This window comes from Ceratotherium simum, chromosome 16 (assembly GCF_057802395.1).
Source record: "Ceratotherium simum simum isolate JZ-2026a chromosome 16, ASM5780239v1, whole genome shotgun sequence".
NCBI classification, from domain to species: Eukaryota; Metazoa; Chordata; class Mammalia; order Perissodactyla; family Rhinocerotidae; genus Ceratotherium; species Ceratotherium simum.
In genome coordinates this window covers 30,964,880-30,987,165 of record NC_141915.1, presented here as the reverse complement: position 1 = coordinate 30,987,165, position 22,286 = coordinate 30,964,880, and the positions used below count along the sequence as shown (strand labels likewise).

Here is a 22,286-nt window from a genome sequence, read left to right as displayed (position 1 = left end):
TGGTGGCGCAAGCAGTTAAGCACGCGCGCTCCGCTGCGGCCGCCGGGGGTTCACCGGTTCGGATCCCAGGTGCACACCGATGCACTGCTTGGCAAGCCATGCTGTGGCAGTGTCCCATATAAAGTGGAAGAAGATGAGCACGGCTGCTAGCCCAGGGCCAATCTTCCTCAGCAAAAAAAGAGGAGGATTGGCAGATGTCAGCATAGGCTGATCTCCTCACAAAAAAAAAAAAGAAAAAAGAATTGTTGACATATGAATGACGTAGCTATGAAATGCTTGGGATCCCCTGGAGTGAGTATTTAGAGTAAGAAGAGGAGAATATGGAAGGCTCCCCATGGAATGGAACAGTAAGACTTTTTAGACTAAGAAAAAACAACCAGAGGAAGAAGATAAAAAACAAGAGAGTAGTGTCACAGAAATTGAAGCATGTCAAAAGATGGTGAGAGGTTAAACAAAACTGAAAAGCTTCTATTGTTTTGTTTTGTTTTGTTTTCAACAAGGAAGTTATCAGTAATCAGTAATCTTGATGATAGCAGTTTGTGAAGGGAAGGAAATAGAAACCAAACCGAAGTAGATCAGAGAGTAAATTGAGGTAAAGAAGTGGGACCAGTAAGGACACACTCTTCGAAATCTTGGCTGTGAAAGAGAGAAGGGAGAGAGGGCAGTAGCTAGAGAGGTATAGGGTGAAAAGGGCATTTTTTAAAGGCAGGATAGATATGCCCTCTGTTGTTCCACAATTCACATAATTCTACAGACAACTCTTCAAATCTACTTCCACCTTCACAGGCCTTGTCTGCCCTCTCTGCTCACAGAACTTTCCCAATGTTTAATCTTCTCTTGGCCACAGGGTCCTAAGTGGTCCCCTTCTGAGGATGGCCTCTCCTATGCCACAGAAGTGCCAAACTCTCACACTGGCCAGATGACGGGTTACACACACTCCCTGCTGTGAGGATCTGGCCAATTACATTCGGACTTTATTATTAACTTAAAATGTGAGCGATCATCATTCTGTTTCTTAAAATATAACTCTCTCTTGGGTCCATTTATTTCTCTGAGGCCAAGATTCCATGAGCTGTGAAACACAAAGATGTGGAGGGCAGCAAATGAAAAATGGAACCCAGTGACAAGGAAACTGTTCAGAGCTGGGAGAAACATTTACTGTCCTATCACCTCACAAAAGCAAAAGCATTTCAGAGTGATGTAATCTACTCCTGCATACTCTGTCCTCTCCACTAGTGTAACTACTTTTAATTGTTTAGAAACCATTTATGAAGAGGAAAAAATCCAATTTACAGAAATATTCCCACTGGGTTACTATAGGGCAAAGTCTGCAACACAACTCCATTCCGTGTGGGTAGGGTTCACCTAACTTCTGAGGAGCCTGATGGAAATACAGAGACTCTCACAAACCCAGCCTCTGGTGCCACACCAAGATTCTGTTTTAAGGCTACTGAGTACCTTGGATTTGTTTGTGTGTATCTGTGTGTGCTAGGGCAGGGGTGGGGGGTGGGGAAGTGGAACTCTTTAACTTACTTCCCATTTCTGTGTGGTTTTCAAACGCAAAGTAGAACTCCTCTGAGTCAATTAAAATTAAGCATCTCCCAAGGACCCAGGGGGAAAGTTGGCTCCTAGAAAAGGCAGCTCAAGGCAGGGGGTGGAATGATCTGGTCCATCACATGGGTATTTTCTCTCCCACTCCTTTTCTGTGGGTATAGTGGTCACAGGCAGCAGCAATTTTTTTTTCCGATACTGCTATTTCTCCTAGTGACGAATGGGTGAGGCAACAAAGGGGAGGGGGGCGTTATTTCCTTCAGATGCATTTGAAGATTATCCTGATCTTCCAAATGTAAATCTTCCGGGTAACCTTTTCCCAGATGATGTTAAGTACACTGTGGAATAAACTAAACAGCTCAAAAAATCAACAGGAGTCTGAAGATGTTATCTCTCTTGGGAAATTAGAAGGTGAACAAACCCTGAGGTTCTATCCAAGGCCTGATGAGAGATTTATTAAAATTCTTTATTTATAAGTTATTTAAATTCTACCCAAACACAGTGGAAATAGACTCAATGAAGCACAAAAAAAAATACAAATTTGGACAGTGATACATTAAAAATGTGAAGATGATAGATATTTTTAGGGCAAATACTGCTTATTATTGTTTTCCTTCTGTCCTGCCATGCCCCCTGCCTTCAAGAGAAAAGCAATAGCTTTAAATCAATTATTCTTTCCTGAAATGTCATCTCCCCATAACGCCCTCAAAACTCCACTCTGCTGTTGTTGGCCGGATCCACAGAGACCAGGAGTTGCAACACCCATTACAATGGCAACAAAGCCCAACTTCCTAAGCCAGCACTAATACTATGGACAGAACTTTCATCAAACAGCTTCTGGGTCAACCAGAGGGGAAACACAAGGTTCTACCACTGCTGGCCTGCCCAGTGGGCCCTCTAAGGGAAATTGAGGAGCACAACCAGGTTTATTAAAATAACAACCGGGCAAGGCACCTACAATGCTTAATGGAGCATATGGCCTGGATCTGGGGATGGAAGCTGCACTTTGCATTCTTTTCCAGGAAGGGAGGGAGTGGCAGTGGCCTAAGTCCGTGGAAATTCTCCTCAGTGCCCTGGCTGGCATCCTGGAGATTTTCCCAGCTTGTTCTGGGAGGGGTATCCCACTCTAAGCAATAGGTTCCACTAAGTCTTATAATAAATAATACAACCACCATGGAAGTCAAATATTTAGATTCCCACTAGAGCAGTGTTTCCCAAGCGTGGGTCCATGAACCTACAAGATAATATTTACTACTCCATACCCAAGCCCTTTTTCATCTCCTTCCTGAGTTACTACAATTATAACTAGCTCTTCTCTTGATTTATCTCCTATCTCCCTTGCTCCTGGGAGCTATAGTAAAGAAGTTATATCATTTGCTAATTCACTGCTATGTTGGGAAATACAGTACTGGACTAGATCATCACCAACACAAGACACCATACAAGAAATTATTGTTCTCCTTTATTATCACCAGCATTCTCACAGTAAAATCTTGAAGTTTTTCTGATTACTGGTTTGTATTTTAATGAGTCACCTCTAAACATGTTTTCTAGTTATTCTCTATTTAAGGATGGAAAAGATCTCAATAATATTAATACCTTCTGTTTGTATGGCACTTGAAGTATTTTTAACAAACTAATTTAATCCTCAAGTACCTATGAAAGATAGGTAATGTAATTACCTACATGCTACAGATGAAGAAAAGTTCAGAGAGGCTAAGTGATTTTCTCAAGATCATATACATAGTATATACTCAGACAGGACTTTAGGCCAGGTTTGTCTAATTTTAAGACAGTTGCTCTTTCTGCTACAACTGGGCTGATGTTTAAGTATCACCAAATATAAAGCAAAATGATTTAGGTGATTGTTTTCAGGAATTTTGATGGCAGATTAAGTAAATTAGATCTTTTCAGGTTGCTTTCACTATTGTTTTTAAAAGGCAGTCAAATCACACTACTCTTTATGCCCCCAGATTTCCATACTTGTTTTAGTTTCAATTCAACTCAACATACTTTGCTGAGAGCCTTGTATGCACTAGATACAGCACAAGAGGCTAATAATACAATGATGATTAAGTCACAGTCTAGTTAGGAGGTCCTCATGGTCTGCTGATACGTCATGTTCAGATTAGATGATCTTGGAAATACAGAAGATTCTACATGTTCCTTTGCTTGACTTCTTTAGTCCCTTCCTTCACTGACTGACTTCAACATTTACTAAGCAGAAATGAATAAGACACAGTTCATGCCCTCTAGAGTTCATAGTTCAATGAGGGAGATCAACATGCAAATGAATAATTTGTAATAAACCTTGATAAATGCAGTAACAAAGATATAAAATGCAGTAAGAGCCAAGAGAACTGAGCAACTAACTTCACCTGGGGAAATCAGCACAGGCTCTTCCTGAGAGACTGAATCTTAAAATATGATGCTCCATTGCAATATTAGAACGTCAGCCCTTTAAAGCACACTTTCATATACTCCTTAGTCCCCTGCAAACAATAAATGCTCGCTATTTGAGCATGAGTGGACATGCTCAACGTATGCTGAGAGGACAAAGTGCAAACTGCTCTTGTGGAGTGCTTGACCTGACTACCGGCTGGAAAGAAGAAGAAAGTATCACAAACTCCTCAGCAGTTGCTTCTAGTTACAGTCATTTTTACTATCAGACTTCTAGTGGTTTGAACCGTGGCCCCCCAAAAAATATGTTCATGTCCTAACCCTCAGAACTGTGAATGTGACCTTATTTGGAAAAAGGGTCTTTGCAGATGTAATTAAGGATCTTGAGATGAGATCATCCTAGATTATCCGGGTGGGCCCTAAATCCAAAGACAAGTGTCCTTATAAGAGAGAGAAAAAGAGTTCATGTGAAAACAGAAGCAGAGATTGGAGTGATGCAGCCACAAAAAATGCCAACAGCCACCAGAAGCTGGAAGGGGCAAGAAAGTATTCTCCTCTAGAGCCTCCAGAGGGAGTTTAGCCCTGCTGACACCTTGACTTCAGACTTCTGGCTTCCAGAGCTGAGAGAGAATAAGTTTCTGTTGTTTTAAGCCACCCAGTATGTGGTAATTTGTTACAGCAGCCACAGGAAACTAATACAAGACCTAATATGTTTCTCCAGCCGCAACTAAGAGCCTAATTAATATAACTGTGTGGGTACCACACAAAGTGGATTAGATGAACCAGGTCCCAGCCCTCAGGAAGCTTCCATGAAAAGCCATGGAAATGCTAAGGTAAATGGCAATACAGCAGGGCTTTAGAGTGGGACAAATCTGCATGTGCGTTCCTATTCTGCCACTTCTCAGCTATATGAATTGGAAAATTTAATAAGCCTAAACTTCAGTATTTTTATCTGCAAAATGGGAATTGTTGTAAGCATTAAATAGGATAAACCACCTAGAGCACTTAGCATAACGGCTGGCCCACAGTAAGCATTAAGTAAATATCAGGTATTGTTGTTATTATTGTGGACACAAATGAATGCATGTGGACAGCTGAATAAACAACAGTGATCAGATAAACAGAGAAGAAACTTCAACTAAAGTCAATTATCAATTTTCTGCATGGATCTTATTTCCAGCCCAATTTTGAATCTTCAGTTAACCTCTCTTCCTCATCACCCCTATGGCACCTATCACTGCCATCATCAAAAACAACCAACAGTTCTGAGACCCTGTTATTTGTGATGCCCAATTTTTCCCATTAAAGATAAGGGAAAGTATTGTCTAAAACTTGTTTTAAGAATATCAAAGTCATTCATCCCAAGCCTTTATCCAGTTGTCTCCTTTTAACTTGAAAATCCCTTTATATCTATCTTCTTCCCTAACCATGTGTCCTTCTGTCTTTTTCACTGAAGACCAATGCCAGCGCTGGTGCTCGCAAGTGATCACCCCTCCTTGTTATATCCATCAACCTACCACTCTTATATCTTCAACAGTTCCCTCTCCAATGGTTCCTTCTTCTTTACCCACAAACATGTTCCTTCACCTTGCTACCCCACCAGGCTCCCATTCCATCTCCTCCTGGATGTTTCGGCCCATCCCTCAAGCTCAATCTATCCTAAATTAAATTTATCATCTCTTCCACCTTGCCACCCTGCCAAAATCCACTGCTACAATTTAACTCCCCTGGTTTAACGCTACTCCTTTCTTCCAAGCACTGAAGCTTGAAAGCTTGTAGTCCCTTCAGGACCTTTGCACTTGCTTCTCCAAGTTGTGTGGAACACTCTTCCCTAAAACTTTCACAGAGCTGGTTCCTTCTGATCATTGAAGGCTCACCTAGACTCCCTTTTCTACAGAGATTCCTCCTCTGGCTACCTTATCAAAAGAAGCTTCCTCCCAAGTCATTCTCTAAATGAGAGCCAGTTTCATTTTCTTCATAGAACTTTGCACTATCTGAAATTAATCTTATGTATTTTCTGATTTATTGATTGTCTAATCCACCCTCTATGAGCTGCTTGAAAGCAGAGACCATGTCTGTCTAGCACAAAATAGGTGCACAATAAACATCTTTGAATGAATGACTTTTCTGGATTTCTATTTTCCTCTACATAACCACCACTCTTGCTTAGCCCCACAACCTGAAAAAGATAAATATTTAAAGGAAACATAACTTGGACCACAGCCTCTTAGCTGGCCTCCTGGCTGTCTGTTTCCTCCTCATCCAGTTCATTTTACATCCTACCTGCTACATAATTATCCTAAATCACAGCTCTTATCTTGTCCACTACTTCTTCAAAATTTGTCAATAACTACTACCAATTGGCTACAAAATTAGGTACAAACTCCTTATCTAGGCATTCACTACTCTCCTCCGGATCCACCCTACCTTTTAAAAAAAATTAAATTCCCACTTTTAACCATTTATTTTGAAATAATTATAAAAACAGTTAGGTTGCAAAGAAATGTACAGGAATTCCCCTGTACCCTTCCCCCAGCCCCTCCGGAATGTTAACATCTTACACACCTCTTGTACAATATCAAGACCAAGAAGCTGGTATAGTCCACAGAGGTTATCTCGATTTCACCTGTTATACATACACTTGCGCATGTGTGTGTGCATGCATACACACACAAGCATGCAGGCTTAATGGCATAGCTCTCTGCAACTGTATCATACGTGTAGCTTTGGATAATCACCACCATAATCAAGATACCCAGCTGTAACATCACCACAACACTCCCTCTGTTACCCCTTTATAGCCTTACCCATTCCCACATCCCTACCCCCGGCTACTACTAATCTGTTCTTCATCTCTATATTTCAAGAATGTTACATAAATGGAATTCTTTACTTTTACTGATGAGTAGTATTCCATGGTATTGATGGACCACAGTTTGTTTAACTACTCATCCACTGAAGAACATCTGGGTAGTTTCCAAGTTGGGGCTAATACAAATAAAATTGCTGTGAACGTTCACGTACAAGTTTGTGCGTGAAAATAAGCCTTAATTTTTTAAAGATAAGTTCCCAAGAGTGCAATTGCTGGCATCCTACTTTTGTAGCCTCATTTTCCCAAAATTCCATTCCTGCTCCCATTTTGTAGCCAAACAGGACTACTTGTACTGTTTCCTCTTTCTCTCTGGTTTCTAATCCTCTCATCATCGTTTGCATACTTATTATTAAAAGCTGCCATAAATCACTTTTTGAAAGTGGATGAAGAAATAAATTAATATAGACAGAGAACAGAGATGAATGAATGGAGGGAAAAAATAAATAAGAGATGATATAGTATTTTTATCAATCCTGTCCCAATAAAATGTGATCTCTTTCCTATAAACCTTATTTGCTAAACTTCTCTTATAAAATGTATGTTCTTCCACAGTCTCATAGATGCATACATGCTCTATACTTCCATTAAAACAGCAAACTCCCTGGAGACAGATCATTTCTTATTAATTTTATATTCACTCAGGCACCAAGCACAGTGTTTCTGTTACAGCAGGAGCTCAAGCAAAACAGAATCTTCATTGTTGAAGGAATTAATTAATTAAATATCTTTGCCCTAAGAGGCCTCCAGTCTAACCAGGAAACCAGGATGTTCTATTTGCACGAAAAAAGAGAGCTAATAGGGGCCAGCCCGGTGGCACAAGCGGTTAAGTGCGGCACTCCACTGCAGCGGCCCGGGGTTCCCGGGTTTGGATCCCGGGCGCACACGGATGCACCGCTTGGCAAGCCACGCTGTGGCGGCACCCCATATAGAGTGGAGGAAGATGGGCACGGATGCTATCCCAGGGCCAATCTTCCTCAGCAAAAAAAGAGAAGGATTGGCAGATGTTAGCACAGGGCTGATCTTCCTCACGAAAAAAAAAAAGCTAATAATACAAGTCTATAAAGGAGAAGTGCCAAAGGATAATGGAGCAAAAAGTGTTACAGAAGTGCAGACAAGTGAGCAATCCTTTCTGTGACACTTGGGGGATTCTTTTTAAAGAAGGCAATGTTTGAGAGAAAACTTGAACAGATGACTTGAACTCAGAAAAGTGAAAAGGGAGCCCTTTTCTGTAGCCATTATTTAAAGAACAACATACAGGTTGATCTCATTCTTTGTAGCTGCTGGATAATATTCCATAGCGTGAATGTGCCCAAATTTTTAAACCATTCTCCTAATAATGGACACTTAGGTTTGCATCACTTAGGATTAAGTTTGGATCCATGTTACAGAAAACCCAAATAAGAGTGTTGTAAACACAAGATACTTTATTTCTCTCTTGTGTCAACAAAGCCTAGACGTAGATAATTCAGGGTTGGTATGTGGACTCCATTGTCTTCAGATACCACTTTCCGTTTTTCAGCTCCACAACCTAGCACATGACTTCTTTTTCTAAGGTTGCCTCATGAGCCCAGCCAGTACATCTTGTTACAGGCAACTGGAAGGAAAGAGGAAAAACAAAATGGCGTATCTCCCACCTAAGCCAGCTCCCTTTATGCAGCCTTCCAGACATTTCAGACAATACTTTCAGTTCTATCTCATTGGCCAGAACTTAGTTACGTGACCATGCCTAGCTGCAAGGGAAGCTGAAAAATGTAGTCTCTTACATGAGTGCATTGCTCTCTCAAACAAAATTTAAGATTTTGTAACTAAAAAAGGATAATGGATATTGGGTAGCAGCCAGCACTGAGAGAGCAAAACTGAAGTCTTGCCCTGCCAATGAGTAAGCACACACGTCATCCTCTATAATCAGGAAAAAGAGGGGGAAAAAAAGGAACCACTTCACACCCTGACCCTGAAACAAACCAAAAAAAAAAAAAAAAGTATTACATCTGGTTCTAGTCCCTAAAAGGGAAGAAACCTTAATCCCATTTGTGTAAATTACTGACTCCTTAACAAAACAAATTTTTTCCCTGAAGTTTACAATATTCTTATGATAATCATGTTCATTTTCCACCATGAACAAACTAACTATAACCTTGTCACTCTGTGGGTTTTTACTTTAAATACCTGCTGTATTCTTTAATCAGCAAGCCAGTCCTGAATTTGGACTCCCTTGCAGAACTTTGCAAGTAAGCTATTTTTCTTTCTTAAACTATTTTTCCTTTCTTTTTTTGTTTTTTATTTTTGTGTGTGTGTGTGTGAGGAAGATCAGCCCTGAGCTAACATCCATGCTAATCCTCCTCTTTTTGCTGAGGAAGACCGGCTCTGAGCTAACATCCACTGCCAATCCTCCTCCTTTTTTTCCCCAAAAGCCCCAGTAGATAGTTGTATGTCACAGCTGCACATCCTTCAAGTTGTTGTATGTGGGACGCGGCCTCAGTATGGCTGGAGAAGCAGTGCGTCGGTGTGCGCCCGGGATCCAAACCTGGGCCGCCAGTAGCAGAGCGTACGCACTTAACCGCTAAGCCACAGGGCCGGCCCGTATTTTTCCTTTCTTAATGCTTCTGTGCCTCTCAGTCTGCCTTTCACAGCAGTCTCAGCCACAAGATTATTTCTAGTTTTTCACTATTATAAATCATACTGCAGTAAATAACTCGTAAATGCCTCCATGAATATATAATAACAATTTCTCAAACTTAAATATCTAAAAAAGCACTTGCTGAAACAAATGATAGGCACATTTTAAATATATTCTACCAAATTGCTATCCAAAGAGCTATACCAGTTTATATTCCCCCCACCATCATTATATGAGCATCCCTGATTTCCCAGACATCACTAACACATGAGATTATCACTTTTTATTTTTAGCAAATCGAATGGACAAAAAATGCCTCATTGTTGTTTCAACTTGCGTTTCCCTAATTACTATCTAAGTGGTAATTATAGTCTATTGAGATTGAACATCTTTATTATGTTTATTGGCCATTTGTATTAATTATTCTTTGAAATGTTGGTTATCTTCCGCCCATTTGGAATGTCTTCTTACTGATTTATAGGAGTTCTTGATATATTCTGGATATTAATCTTTTGTTATACATATTATTACTATTTTCTTCCAATCTATCACTTACCTTTTTACTTTGTTTATGATATCACTTATTTTACAAAGTATTAAACTTTGATGTAGTCAAATTTATCAGTAACTTCTTTTCTGACTTCTAGGGTTTTGTTTTGCTTTGAAAGACCTTCCCATCCCCAAATTACAAACATGTTATCTTCTAATACTTGTAGGATTTGCTTGTTATACTTAAACTACATGGAATTTATTTTCATATACGGTATGAGGTAGGATATTCTCTAATTATTTTGCTAAAGGGGTAACCAATTGTCCCAACACTATATATTGAATAATCTATTCATTCCCCTACTTTGAAATGTTATCTTTATCATATGTTAAATTATCACACAGAATTAAGGCTGTTTCTGAACTTTATTTTTCTGTTCTACAGATCCATCTGTCCATTTATACACCAATACTGCAAAGTTTTAATTACCAAAGCTCTATACTATGTTTTGATATCTGGTAAATCAGGCTCCTCCCTAGTGTACCTTAAAAAAAAAGAAAGGTTGGCTCTTCTCATAAATTTTCTCTTCCAGATGCATTTAAAAATCAACTTACCGGGGCCAGCCTGGTAGCATATTGGCCAAGTTTGCACGCTTCGCTTCAGCAGCCTGGTACTCACAAGTTCGGACCCCGGGCGCAAACCTACACACCGCTTATCAAGCCATGCTGCGGCAGGTGACCCACATACAAAATAGAGGAAGACTGGCACAGATGTTAGCTCAGCAACAAACTTCCTCAAGCAAAAAGGGGAAGATTGGCAACAGATGTTAGCTCAGGGCCAACCTTCCTCACCAGAAAAAAAAAAAAATCAATTTACTAAATTCCATTTAAAAATTATACAGAGATTTTTGATTGAGATTGCCTCAGATTTCTAGATTAGAGATTTCTTATTCTTTTTAAGAGCACTTGCATGTTTTCAAAATTAGCATATATTTACCAAGTAGCTACTATGGGCTCAGTTCTGTGGGAAATCAAAAGATTTTAACATGGTCCTTACCCTCCAGAAATGTACAACCTGATGGGGACGAAAAGATACAAACAACTAGTGCATTAAGTGACAAATATCTATAGAACTAACCTTGTGGCTCACTTATGGTCGTCATAGTATGCACTCTGAGGCTTATTTTTGCCTCTGATTTTACTTGTTTTTGTTTTTTTCTTTGGCCTTACTTTTTTTTTCTTTTTAAACACCTGACAACGTGATAAGTGTTTATATTCATAATCAATTTATTTTTTACAGTCACCCTAAGTAAGCAGTTCTATTATCATCTCCATTTTACAGATAAGAAAACTGAAGCTCAAAAAAGTTAAGGTGACAGAGCAAGTAGGTGTAAGACAGCTTGGATTTGAAGCCAGGTTTCCCTGACTTGGGCCACCGTGGCATCCTCTCTTCTTCCTTTCCCCTTTTAAGTTTCCGCTACTTTATCAAATGCAAAAAATCATCGCTGAAATAAGAATAGGGAATGAATAAATGAATAACATCCAGCTCTATTCCCTGTTTGATCCTCTCTACACATGCCCAGTGAATAATAAAATCGCATGTGGGGAATGAGGACGTGTTCCCTTCTGCTACTGTCAGGTTGGCGCTGTCAGAGTTCCTCTTCCTTTCCCTTAAGCTAAGAACAGGATCCAATACGTAGCTTACAGGGCCCTATGCAAAACGAAAATGTGGAGCCCCTTGTTCAAAAATTTTAATAATTTCAAGAGGTGCGAGCGCACCATTAAACGAGACACAGGGCCCTTCTAGGCACGGGAGGTGGGGAGGGCTCAACCACAGGCACGCTTCCCCCAGGAAGCAGGGCCCGGCTAAGCGTTGCTCTTTTTCCTAACCTCAGCCTCTGGCTTTGCAGATTCACAGCCCTGCTCTGATGAAGAAGGCTGCTCAGAAGTCTTCCTCCCCACCGACAGTGACTATGACTCCAGTGACGCCCTGAGCCCCCGAGACCTGGACCTGGTCTACCTGTCGTCGCACGACATCGCCCAGCAGGCCCTAAGCGGCCTAAGCGGCAGCGCCCCCGACGTCCTGCAGGTGCACGATGTGAAGACTCCGCGGGGGCCGGGCCAGGAGCCCCAGGGCCGGAGCCCAGGGCCCGATGCCGACCACTCGTGCGCCGAGTTCCTCCACAGCCTGAGCCTCACGGGCTTCTCCTCGAAGAACCACGCCAAGATGGCGCCGGGCGTGTGGCCGCCGCTGGGCTTCCTGGGAAAGCGGAAGCCGGCCAAGCACCAGCACTATGGTGGCTTCAGCCGCCACCACCGCTGGCTGCGCATGCACAGCGAGACGCAGTCGATGCTGCTGTCCGAGGGCGTTTACACGCAACGCCTGTCCCGGGCCTGTGGCCTGACCCAGGAGCCCAGGGAGGCCGAGCGGCTCGGACCTGCCGCTGATGGGCCGCGGGGCCTGGCTCTGGCCCACGCTGCAAGCCTCCCTGAGGAGCGGAAGAGCAGCCTCCAGGACCCGAGGCCTTCGATCCGCCGCATTTACGTGGAGCCGTACCCCGCGGCCCTGGTGGACGCAAAGCCCTGGGCCACCTTGAGCCCGCCCCCTGGAGGCCACTCTGGCCTGCCCAGCCCCACCGGCCCAGAGATGAGCCCGGAGGGTCCCACCGCCTCCCCAGTGTCAGAAATACTCAGCAGCATGCTTTAGGGAGGCCCACAACTGGCTGTCCATGTTCCACCGCAAGTCCCTGCATCCTCCATCACTCTACCCTCAGTTTGCCCCCAGGGTGTCCTCATCCATTTTCAAATGGTTTCAGTGTTAAAATTCCAAAGATTACAGGTTCAAGGCCCTCTTTTTTAGAGTCAGGGCGGAGGGGAGCCAGTGTCATTCCCAGTTCAGCCTACAAAGGGCACAGAGGAGCTTTTGTATCAACAAGAGTCCTGGACACAACGGCTCAAACATGCCACCCTGGTGGTGGCACTTGTGGCTGAGGTAGGGCACCCCAAGGAGCCACCCTCAGTTCTGCAGTTGGCTCTGTAATCTGACTTTTGGGTTTAGGGCTCTTGCATAAATTTATGATTAATGGGGAGGAGTTCTATAGATGAAAATAAGATTAGCATTGTTTTTCCCTCCATTCCAAACCTTTAGAAGAGTTTAGGGGAAAGAAGCCCAGGTTGTGTCTCTAGGGCACAGGGTCAAGTGGACTTGTCCTGAGTTCCCTGTCGGCTAAACCAAGTCATTCCAAAGTGCAAGGTTCTCAGCGGCTCACCAAATCCAATTTATCCATCAGCACTGGTCTGATTAAGTAGGCCTCAGACAGGATTTTTCTTCACTTAATGCTGTGTGGAAACCTCCAGAAACAAAAGTAGAGGATGCTTCTCCTCTAGCTCTGTCTTGCAAAGATAGAATAGAGCAGGAAACAGCCCTTCCTGCACACTCAGCTCCCATTCAAGCGTGAAAATGGGCCGTATATAATTCCAGGGTGCAAGGAGATGGCTGAGTTAAGTGAAAGCCAGGATTATAGAAAAGACTCAGACTAATTTTATGGTCCCTTCTAGCTCTAACACTCCATACACATAGAACTCACTTAGAACAGAAGAAAACTGCATTTTAAAATCCTCCCAGGCATGGAAAAGAAACTGCAGTGATTCTGATCGAGATTCTTTGGGAGGTTCATTGAGTATAAAATCTCTTAAAAAAATAAAGACAAACTTCCTTCCATGCCACCAGAAAGGTCATGATCAGAGAATCACTTGATTCCTTAGTTCTTGACAATTCCAGCATCTCATCTCACAAACTCACTCAATCTATATGATCTGTCTTAATAAGCAGAGTCTAGAGTCTTTGCATTTACAAATGAGGCAATTAAGGCCCAAAGAGGTTAAGTGACTTACTCAAGGTCACAGAGCTAGTTCAGTCTCAGAGTTAAGGTCAGAACCCAGAACCATTCCCTTTATAGCAGGCTGTCCCATTGAGAATTGGTACATACCTAGTCAACTTTTGATTGTCTATAAACTACTTACCTGGTTTGCAGATCATCTATCTACTCCTAATTCCCAATTCAACTCCTTTTCTCAACGTTTACTTAACAGATATCCAATATTACAGAGCTCTTTGTTGCCAGGAAATACAAATTTCATATAATAGACATCTAAGCTAAGTTAATTAATTAAAAAGCAAATTTGGGGACCAGCCTAGTGACGTAGTGGTTAAGGTCGTGTGCTCCCCTTTGGTAGCCCGGGGTTCACAGTTTCGGATCCCAGGCATGGACCTATGTACTGCTCATCAAGCCATGCTTGGTGGCATCCCACATACAAAATAGAGGAAGATGGGCACAAATGTTAGCTCAAGGCCAATCTTCCTCAGCAAAAAGAGGAAGATTGGCAACAGATGTTAGCTAAGGGGCAATCTTCCTCACCAAAAAAAAAAAAAAAAGCAAATTTGGACAGAAGTTATTTAAAATTGTATACCATAGGACTCCCCTTTAATAATAAAAATGGCAGAGTCATCTGCACTCAGTTTCTACTTATTTCTAATTATAAGACAGATCATATAGATTGAGTGAGTTTGTGAGACGAGATGCTGGAATTGTTAAGAACTAAGGAACCAAGTGATTCTCTGATCATGACCGCTCTGGTGGCATGGAAGGAAGTTTGTAACTGTGAATTAGATGGGAGGCATTCAACAGGCAGCAAAGCAGAGACTGACCCACCCTTCTGGCCCCTCATTTGGTCAGCAAGTTCTGGCACACTGGACCAAATAATGACTCATGAAGTAAAATTGCATTAAGTCCAAACCCACTAATTTATATTGGGGACAAAGGGTTGTTTTTCTCACCTTCTATGAGGAAAAGAGATGCATGCCCATGAAATGAATAACACACATTAGATTTCAATGGGCATACTTAATCAACTTGAAAATGCATTTTGCTAGCAATATTCCTACATAAAAGTGGACGTTATATCCTCCATAATTAGCTATTTGTTCAAGTATGTTCCCTACACCCGCACCTCCACTCTGAAACATCTTAAAAGCCTAGATTAAATTAATACATTCTTGTGAGAGACAATTGTGTTTTCTAATTCACAGTCCTTTATTCATTTGTCCAGTCTTCTCATTATAGAGACTTTACAATGGCTGAGGATTTTTTGTTTCTTTGTTTGTTTTGTTTAGTATTATTGGTTTTGTTTTGTTTTGGAAATGATGGATTTTTGTCTTTCATTCTTTTTAAGTCCAACCTGTGAGCCTCTGCAGGAAACTTTCCTGTCCCAGGTCTTCTTTTCCATGGTTTTTCTAACACGCTTAACTCTCACTTGTATTATCCAGCCCTCGTCATTTGTGAAAACCCTCAAAAATCATTGACCAAAGCCCTTCCCTATGTCTGTCTCTATTCTAAGTCTCACGGGGAACTAAAGAATCAAGTATGAAGCACATTACTGGGCCACAAGGAACTCACAGTCTGATATGAGGATAGCCCTTATCACCATACATCTTCACATCGATGTCTAAGAAGAGGCGGGAGCCTGTTTCCTCAGCCAGGCCGACATAGTGCGTGTTGGGCTAGGCATCTTGGTGTCTATTCATAAGGGAAGACAACTCAGAAAATGCAAGTCACAGATGTATATACTTGGCAACCATTTACAAGGCTATCACATCCTCTTAATTGGTAAGGGTACCTGGGAGAGAGTAATTGAAAACATCCACTCTAGTGAATGGGTATTTTAAGAAGTGGATACTTAAAGACGAGACCCATTCCGTTTTAAGAACATTCACTAATGCTCAAAGCAATAATTACACTGGAGAAAATGGTTCCATTTGGTTTGACAGTTGACGCCAGTTAGTAATAATATTCCTCTAGCCCCCATTCCTGAAGGATCCCAAAGCATTTTATGAAAAGCAATGACTGAAGCCTTGTTGTACTCCACTAAAAAGACCTTGTGCGGGAGCCACCTGGCAAACACCTACCCTATCCTTGCCAGGAGATCATGCCAGACAAGTGGAAAAGAAGACTGGCCTCTCATTAATTGTTATCCTGCCACGCGAGCCGAGCGTGTGCCCTGGTGAGTGTTGAGCTCTTCCTTTGAAGACAACAATTTTAGACAAGGAGGCATACTAGAGAATCCCAACTCCTTGGCCTCCTCTTATTCTTCACGCTCCACCCAAGACGTACTCACTTTCTCTTGGAGAACTATCAACTCAAGCTGTTAAGGGGTCTGCAGTGCATTTAAGTTCCCTAGTTATGTCAACAGCACGTAGAATTCACTGGCTTCTTAAAATTGATACTTGTTGGAAAGATGATGCCATTATTCTACAGCTCTCTCAACTTTGTGTGTAGCAGAGCTACAACAGAGTGTGTATCTCTTGGTATATTTGTTTATTGAACTATAACATACCAGTTAGAGAGGGTAGTTATAGATTAACAAGAGAACACTCTCAGAGAATTGAAAGTGCTACATCGTCACTTTATAAAGTCTAAATATTTTTCCCAGTTGATTCAGTGAAGCAAATCTGAACTTTTTTTCCTGGTCACACTTTTAAGGAAATTTTTAAAGGAACTATTTGGAAAGCAATGATACCTCTTCACAAGTAGTAGGGTGAACAAGAAAAAAACTTGTTTCTTCACCAGTCACCTCTCATAAGATGTTCAAACACATGGCTTATGACTGTTAAGCTAAACTTCAATGCGGCCTTACAAACAACAAGGGTAGTGTATTTGAAACTATGTTGTACAGCTTGGAAACTTATGCTAAGATCTTAATTCAGAGTTTTTCTGAGGTGTTGAACTTTGCCATTAGCAAAAAGTATTTTTAGAAAAATCCATTGACTGTTTATGAAGTACTGATTTTGCCATATTTCAGGTCTCTGGTTTTTCCACCACATCTGCACACAGTAGTTATATTTGGTTTTTTTCAATTATTCCTTCTATTTCCATTAATAATAAATTTGTAAAATGGTTATTCAAAAGGACAGTTGGTTTTGTTTAGCAATCAGATAGGTAGTCTGTGAAAATATCCTATTTTGTTAGAAGAAGTAGCAGGTTTGTGTTGTTGTTTTAAATATTATCCTAGGGTCTTTCCCCTCCAGATGCATACATTTTCTATTTTAGCAAAAGCCAATATTTAACTTCGTGGCAAATGTTATGAAGCTATCAGTTAATGCTTTTTGCTCCTCTTCCTTCGGTCCGTGACATGAATGTGCTTTCACAGTAACCACCATCCAGTAGCTGATTTATAAAAACCAAGTCTGGCAAACTGTTGTGTTAAGTCACTCTGAGTTGCTGTGTTCCTTTTTGCCCTGTGACAAAACACATGTTTGGAGATATCCCATGTATATGGTCACAAGCATCAGTTTAATGTTTGTAATGGAAAAAAAGTTAAAGAAATGTGTGTGTGTGTGTGCACGCATGTAGTGGGGGAGGGATGTTTCATAGAAAAAAGTAACTTAAGTGACATTCTATTAGGCAGTGTTTAATTGCTTCCTGCCTAATGTGTACATGGTAATTTGGCTGATTATTAGTTGTTATTTGTTAGAATTTATTGTATCTTGTTGCTATGTATGCAACTGAGTGTATGTAAAAGTTTAGACTTCAGTACATTATCTGCACAATTTTGTGTGCGCTAAACATCTGTAAACGTACAGATGAATCATGTATGGTGTGTTAAATGTGACCTCCAATATTGAAATGATAATATTTTGTAGTATGTACTTTTGCAAACTATTTGAACATTTTAAATGGATATTGTAAATGGCCAGTACCATCAATCAAAAACAACACTGGTACAATGCATGTCTCTTCAACCTCCCAATTTATAAGAAGAGGTCAGGGGTTAACAAGAATTAAAATAATTTTTCTAATGGCAAGTATTTTTGATAATTTCCTACCTGCTTAATTGTATTTGAAAGAAAAAATTGTCAACAGAAGAAATCTTAGCTATCAGAGGGAATGACTTTGTTTCATAAGCATTAAATAGTACTAATATACTTTATATCTAACCTGATGTTGATGAAATCTAGTTCAAGAGTGAAGAAGTCAAAAATATTTTTGATTCTTCATAAGATCTTTTTCTGTTTAAAGGATAATTTCCAAGCCCTTTGTCTTCAGTGTGGAGAAATGTCAATTAAATAATAAACTGATAGTATTGTCAGTACTTGGCTTACCTGATGGTTTTTCCAAGTCTCAGTGAAGACAAACATTTTTCAGCCTTAGCTTTTAAAATCTTCTCACTGAAACTTTGAAACAGTTATTATTTGGGGCATTGTTTTGACAATTATTGGAAAAGTGTGACTGACCAATTGGTCCTTGTTTGATCAATAGCATTTGAGTTTTTTCTCTTGCATAATTGATTATGGCCAAGTTTTGAAAATACAGCAGCAGCCTGCCACGGCAAATACTCTCACCGAGTTGCACCCAGGAGCTTGGACATCTTAACCTTGCTCCTTCCTCCACTGCATGCATGTTTAAATGTCTTCAGTGCATTTCCGCATTTGCTGTCCTGTCTCTGCTTCTCTATCCCTTTATTTTCACACTCACAAAACTCCTCCCTTACCTCTACTCCCTCTCGCTGAGGTTTGAGATTTCTTCTGTGTTTGAGAACACTACAAAGAAATTACTTCAATCCCAGGAACCTGCACGAAGGTTCTCCTGAATTCCCAAGGACAGGAAATATGCTGCTTTGGACCATGTATTTGTCTTATGCTGTTTTACAGAATTCTTTTAAATACACAAACACACACACGCACGCACACAAATTCAACTCTTTATTGGCATGTTTGTGGTTGGCTTTCCTGACAGCCTCAGAGGGCTGCTCTGTTGTCCTGGCCAAATGTGCTGTTTTCCCTATGTAAATTGTCATCTTTCTAAGCAAACCATTACTTTCTTTTCCTAATTCTGTCTTTAAATAAAAGTTTAGCTTCTTTTTCAAACCAAATAGATGACATTGCTCTTTAATATCCCCTTTTCTCTATGAACATTCTTGGAGAGGTATTGGGGGAGGGCCAGAAGGAGGTATAGAGTAAGAAGAGGCCTTTCAAATTCAAGCTGCTAAGCAGGAAGGATGCTTTCACTGAATACGTAGCCCTTATAATAAGGTATGCCAAGCAATATCCAGTATTTCCATCCGCCAACAAGAAACAATTCCTTCTTCTCTACAATAATAATAAAAAGAAATCATGTCAGCAAATTAAGCAAGTTTAAACCAGGAATTTCTTACCAATGTACAGTGACTATCAGCCAGGAAAAAACTTCATAAAGAAATTCTCTTGCCCAATGTTATCTGTCAATTAAGTTAGATCTTTGCAGTGATTTCTTGACTGTGAAAATGCATTTCCTCTTCAGGTAGCATACGGCATTTTCACATTTGCATAATGCTCTTTGTTCTGTCATAATACCTGTTCTGTCAATCATTGCATTAAGTTATAGGCTATATAAGAGACTGGTATTAGATACAGACTAGAGGAAGTTAGGCACCAGATGTACACTAGACTAGATCAAATGCTCTAATTCAAAAGCAACTGCCTGTTTTTTTGGCCATCATCCCCCTGATACATTTCACAACCCCTGGCACGAGTACCTGTTAAATGAGTGATAAACTGATGAAGACGTGACTTAAAATCAGGTTAATTCCCATAAATTGCTTACTTTCTCCGTAAGAAAATGGACTCAAAGGACCTTCCAAATGTCTGCCAGCCTGAGGCTATCTAAAAAGACTCAGGGTGCCTTGAGAGTATTTCTTTAGGACTTCCTGAAAAGTTCCACCACCCACCCCTCAGACCATCTCCAGAATGCTTTGATTGAGGTCAGCCCCCAGAAGGAAGCAAAGGGCCAGGGGAGGAACCTGCTCTTTCTATGGTGCAGGATGCAATTCCAGACAGCCAGCAGTTATCTGAGTGTCACAATATCATGCCCAGTGATTGGACGCCACAGAGATTGATATGTACATTACCCATCCCAGCTGCACCTCTTAGTACCCGGAAAACATGCAAAAGTCTTGTCCCACTGCCCCATAAGGCCACTTTTGCACATTTTTCCCATCAAGTTTTTGAAAACTGCAATCTCTTATATGTTTATAAAACATTTTCACAAGCACAATCCTGTTTGAGCTTGACAAACAGCCCTGTGAGGTGATCAGAGCAAGAATGCTTTTCTCCGTTTTACAAATGAGGAGCTTGAGGTGAACACTAGGGTCCTGACTTTCCAGTATGCCATGTGCCATTTAACTAGATTCTATGAGAAAGGAAAAGCAATGCCCGAATTGGCCACTGGAAGCTCTCTCTCTGGAACAGACACCCTGCATAAATAGACATGGAAGGGACATTTATAAGCACACAGAAAAAGACCACAAAGGAAGCCAAACAAGACAACAAAGCACACAGACCCTTTCCCGTGAGGCCCATGTTCTAGCTCAAGGTCAGGAGCTCTGTGACTGCAAGCAAGACTCTTTTCCTCTCTGTACTTACAGATGAAGACATCTATCAAATGTGTAAGCCCTTTTTCAGCGTTGAAATTTCATGAATCTAAAATACTCACATTGAGTACCTGTCAGGGATGAGTCGGGATTCTTCGCACAGTGTTTCTGTTTTGTTGATAAGTTTTGTGCTGTCACTGCTCTTGTTGGGGAGGGTGCGTGGTGGTAGATAAATAAGAGATGACACTGAATCTTTTGTAGCTAAAGGAGAGTGGAGAAGGACATTAACTGAGAAATCCATGCTCAACACCCCTTCCCAATATCCACCCCGCCCCCCAAAAATTCCTCCTTCTGCCTCACTCTGACCCCAGCCTCTCTCAGAAAACAGTTCCATCTATTTCAGTTCCCCTATCCTTGGCTGGCCAAGTCATTGTGGAATCACAGTGGATGGGGTCTGGAATATCCCTTGGACCTTCCCTGGCATCCTGACTTGGCATCAGCATCACCCACCAGCTGTTCTCTTAGATCCTGCCTAATCACTGTGCTAAGATCCCTTCCCTGGAGTGTCCTGGAAAGGGTCAAAGCATTGCACAACTCCAGGGGGCACTATTATTAAGTGTGGAATGTGCTTCCTTAGCCATTTCCCAGAATCCAGCAGTGAAGCAAGCAGGCCCTTTGCCAGACAGCAAGCCTGCAATGGACGTCCTTGGGGTGGAAGGGAAGATGAGAGATTGGCATGGGACAGAACATGGGGCCCCCTTTATGTAGGAGGTTTACCATACCACAGTGGGGCCTGCTTTGAGGCGTGATGTTGAACACACATTTGACTCTTACAAGTTTGGGACAACTTGAGCATCAGCTTAGACCTCACTTGGGCCATTTTGGCTTGGCTGGAGCCAAGTGCCAGGCATTGTTCCCTCTCTGCTTTCAGCGAAGTCCGTGAAGTCAAGGCAGCATCATTCTCTGACAAACATTCAGTACATTTCCTCAGGTCCCAGGAGGCCTGATATTGAAATGTTTTCCTCCCCATAGTTATATTTTCCTTGGTTGAATAAGTTTTGTTTTGGAAGTTGCTACCCTGTCGAGGTAATGAGTCAGTTTGGGAGGCCGGTGCAGAGGGGAAAATGCACATCATTGGCAGAGGCCAGAAGGATGGGGGTGAGAGAAGATGGGAGATTCCGGGTGGGAGAGAGAGATCCACACCCTCTGCCCCCTCCCGCCCTCTCATGAAAAACACTATCCCTCCTTCCCAGCTGGGGGCTTCTTCACTGGGGTCAGGAGCCAAGGCCCACTGCTTTCTTAGGGCTTGTTCCTGGGAAAGGGCAGGTAGGCAGGAAAGAAACATTTATGGGTCATCTTTCGAGGGCCATTTAACGTTCTACTTCCTACTTTCTGTGAAAGTTGGTAGCATTATCATCTACAATTTACAGATTGGGAAACTGAGGTTCAAAGGAAGGGAAATCGCATGCCCAATCTCACACAGCCTGCAAGTGGCAGAGCTGGGATTGTTCAGTACAGGAGTCCCCTGCCCATTATACCATGTGATCTCTCTGTAAGACTCATTCCTACCCAGAAAAACAGACCCAAGTGACTGGGGGAGGGATAACAAGGCCCAGTTGGAGAGACAACTGAAATGATCTGACTCGGGCCAGGGGAGTATGGGAGAATAGGAGGTTCATGGTCTTGGGCCACCCTTTTCTTTCCCTTCCATCCTCTCCTCCCCTCAATTACCCACCCCATCATTTTCTTCACATGGAGAGAAAAGTCATAGAGATGTAAAAAACACCCATGGACGAACCAACACACACAGATCCTCCCCCCACACGTACAACACAAACACACTTGTCCACACAAGCACAGAGGCACACACATCTGGAGGTAAATCTCAGATTCAAGGGTTGGCCTCATGCCAGCTCTGAGCCCCAAGTAGCCCACTGAGGAGCCCTGGTCTGC

General features: G+C 41.7%; 1 protein-coding gene across 1 annotated transcript in view; it reads left to right on the top strand.

The window, feature by feature from the left end:
- ANKFN1 (ankyrin repeat and fibronectin type III domain containing 1) overlaps nucleotides 1–12,636 on the top strand; it is a 372,217-nt gene extending 359,581 nt beyond the window's left edge. The window contains exon 20 of the mRNA XM_014790626.2: nucleotides 11,840–12,636. Coding sequence (XP_014646112.2) covers nucleotides 11,840–12,636 — 797 coding nt within the window. The remainder of the gene's footprint in view (nucleotides 1–11,839) is intronic.
- The last annotated feature ends 9,650 nt before the right edge of the window (nucleotides 12,637–22,286 follow it).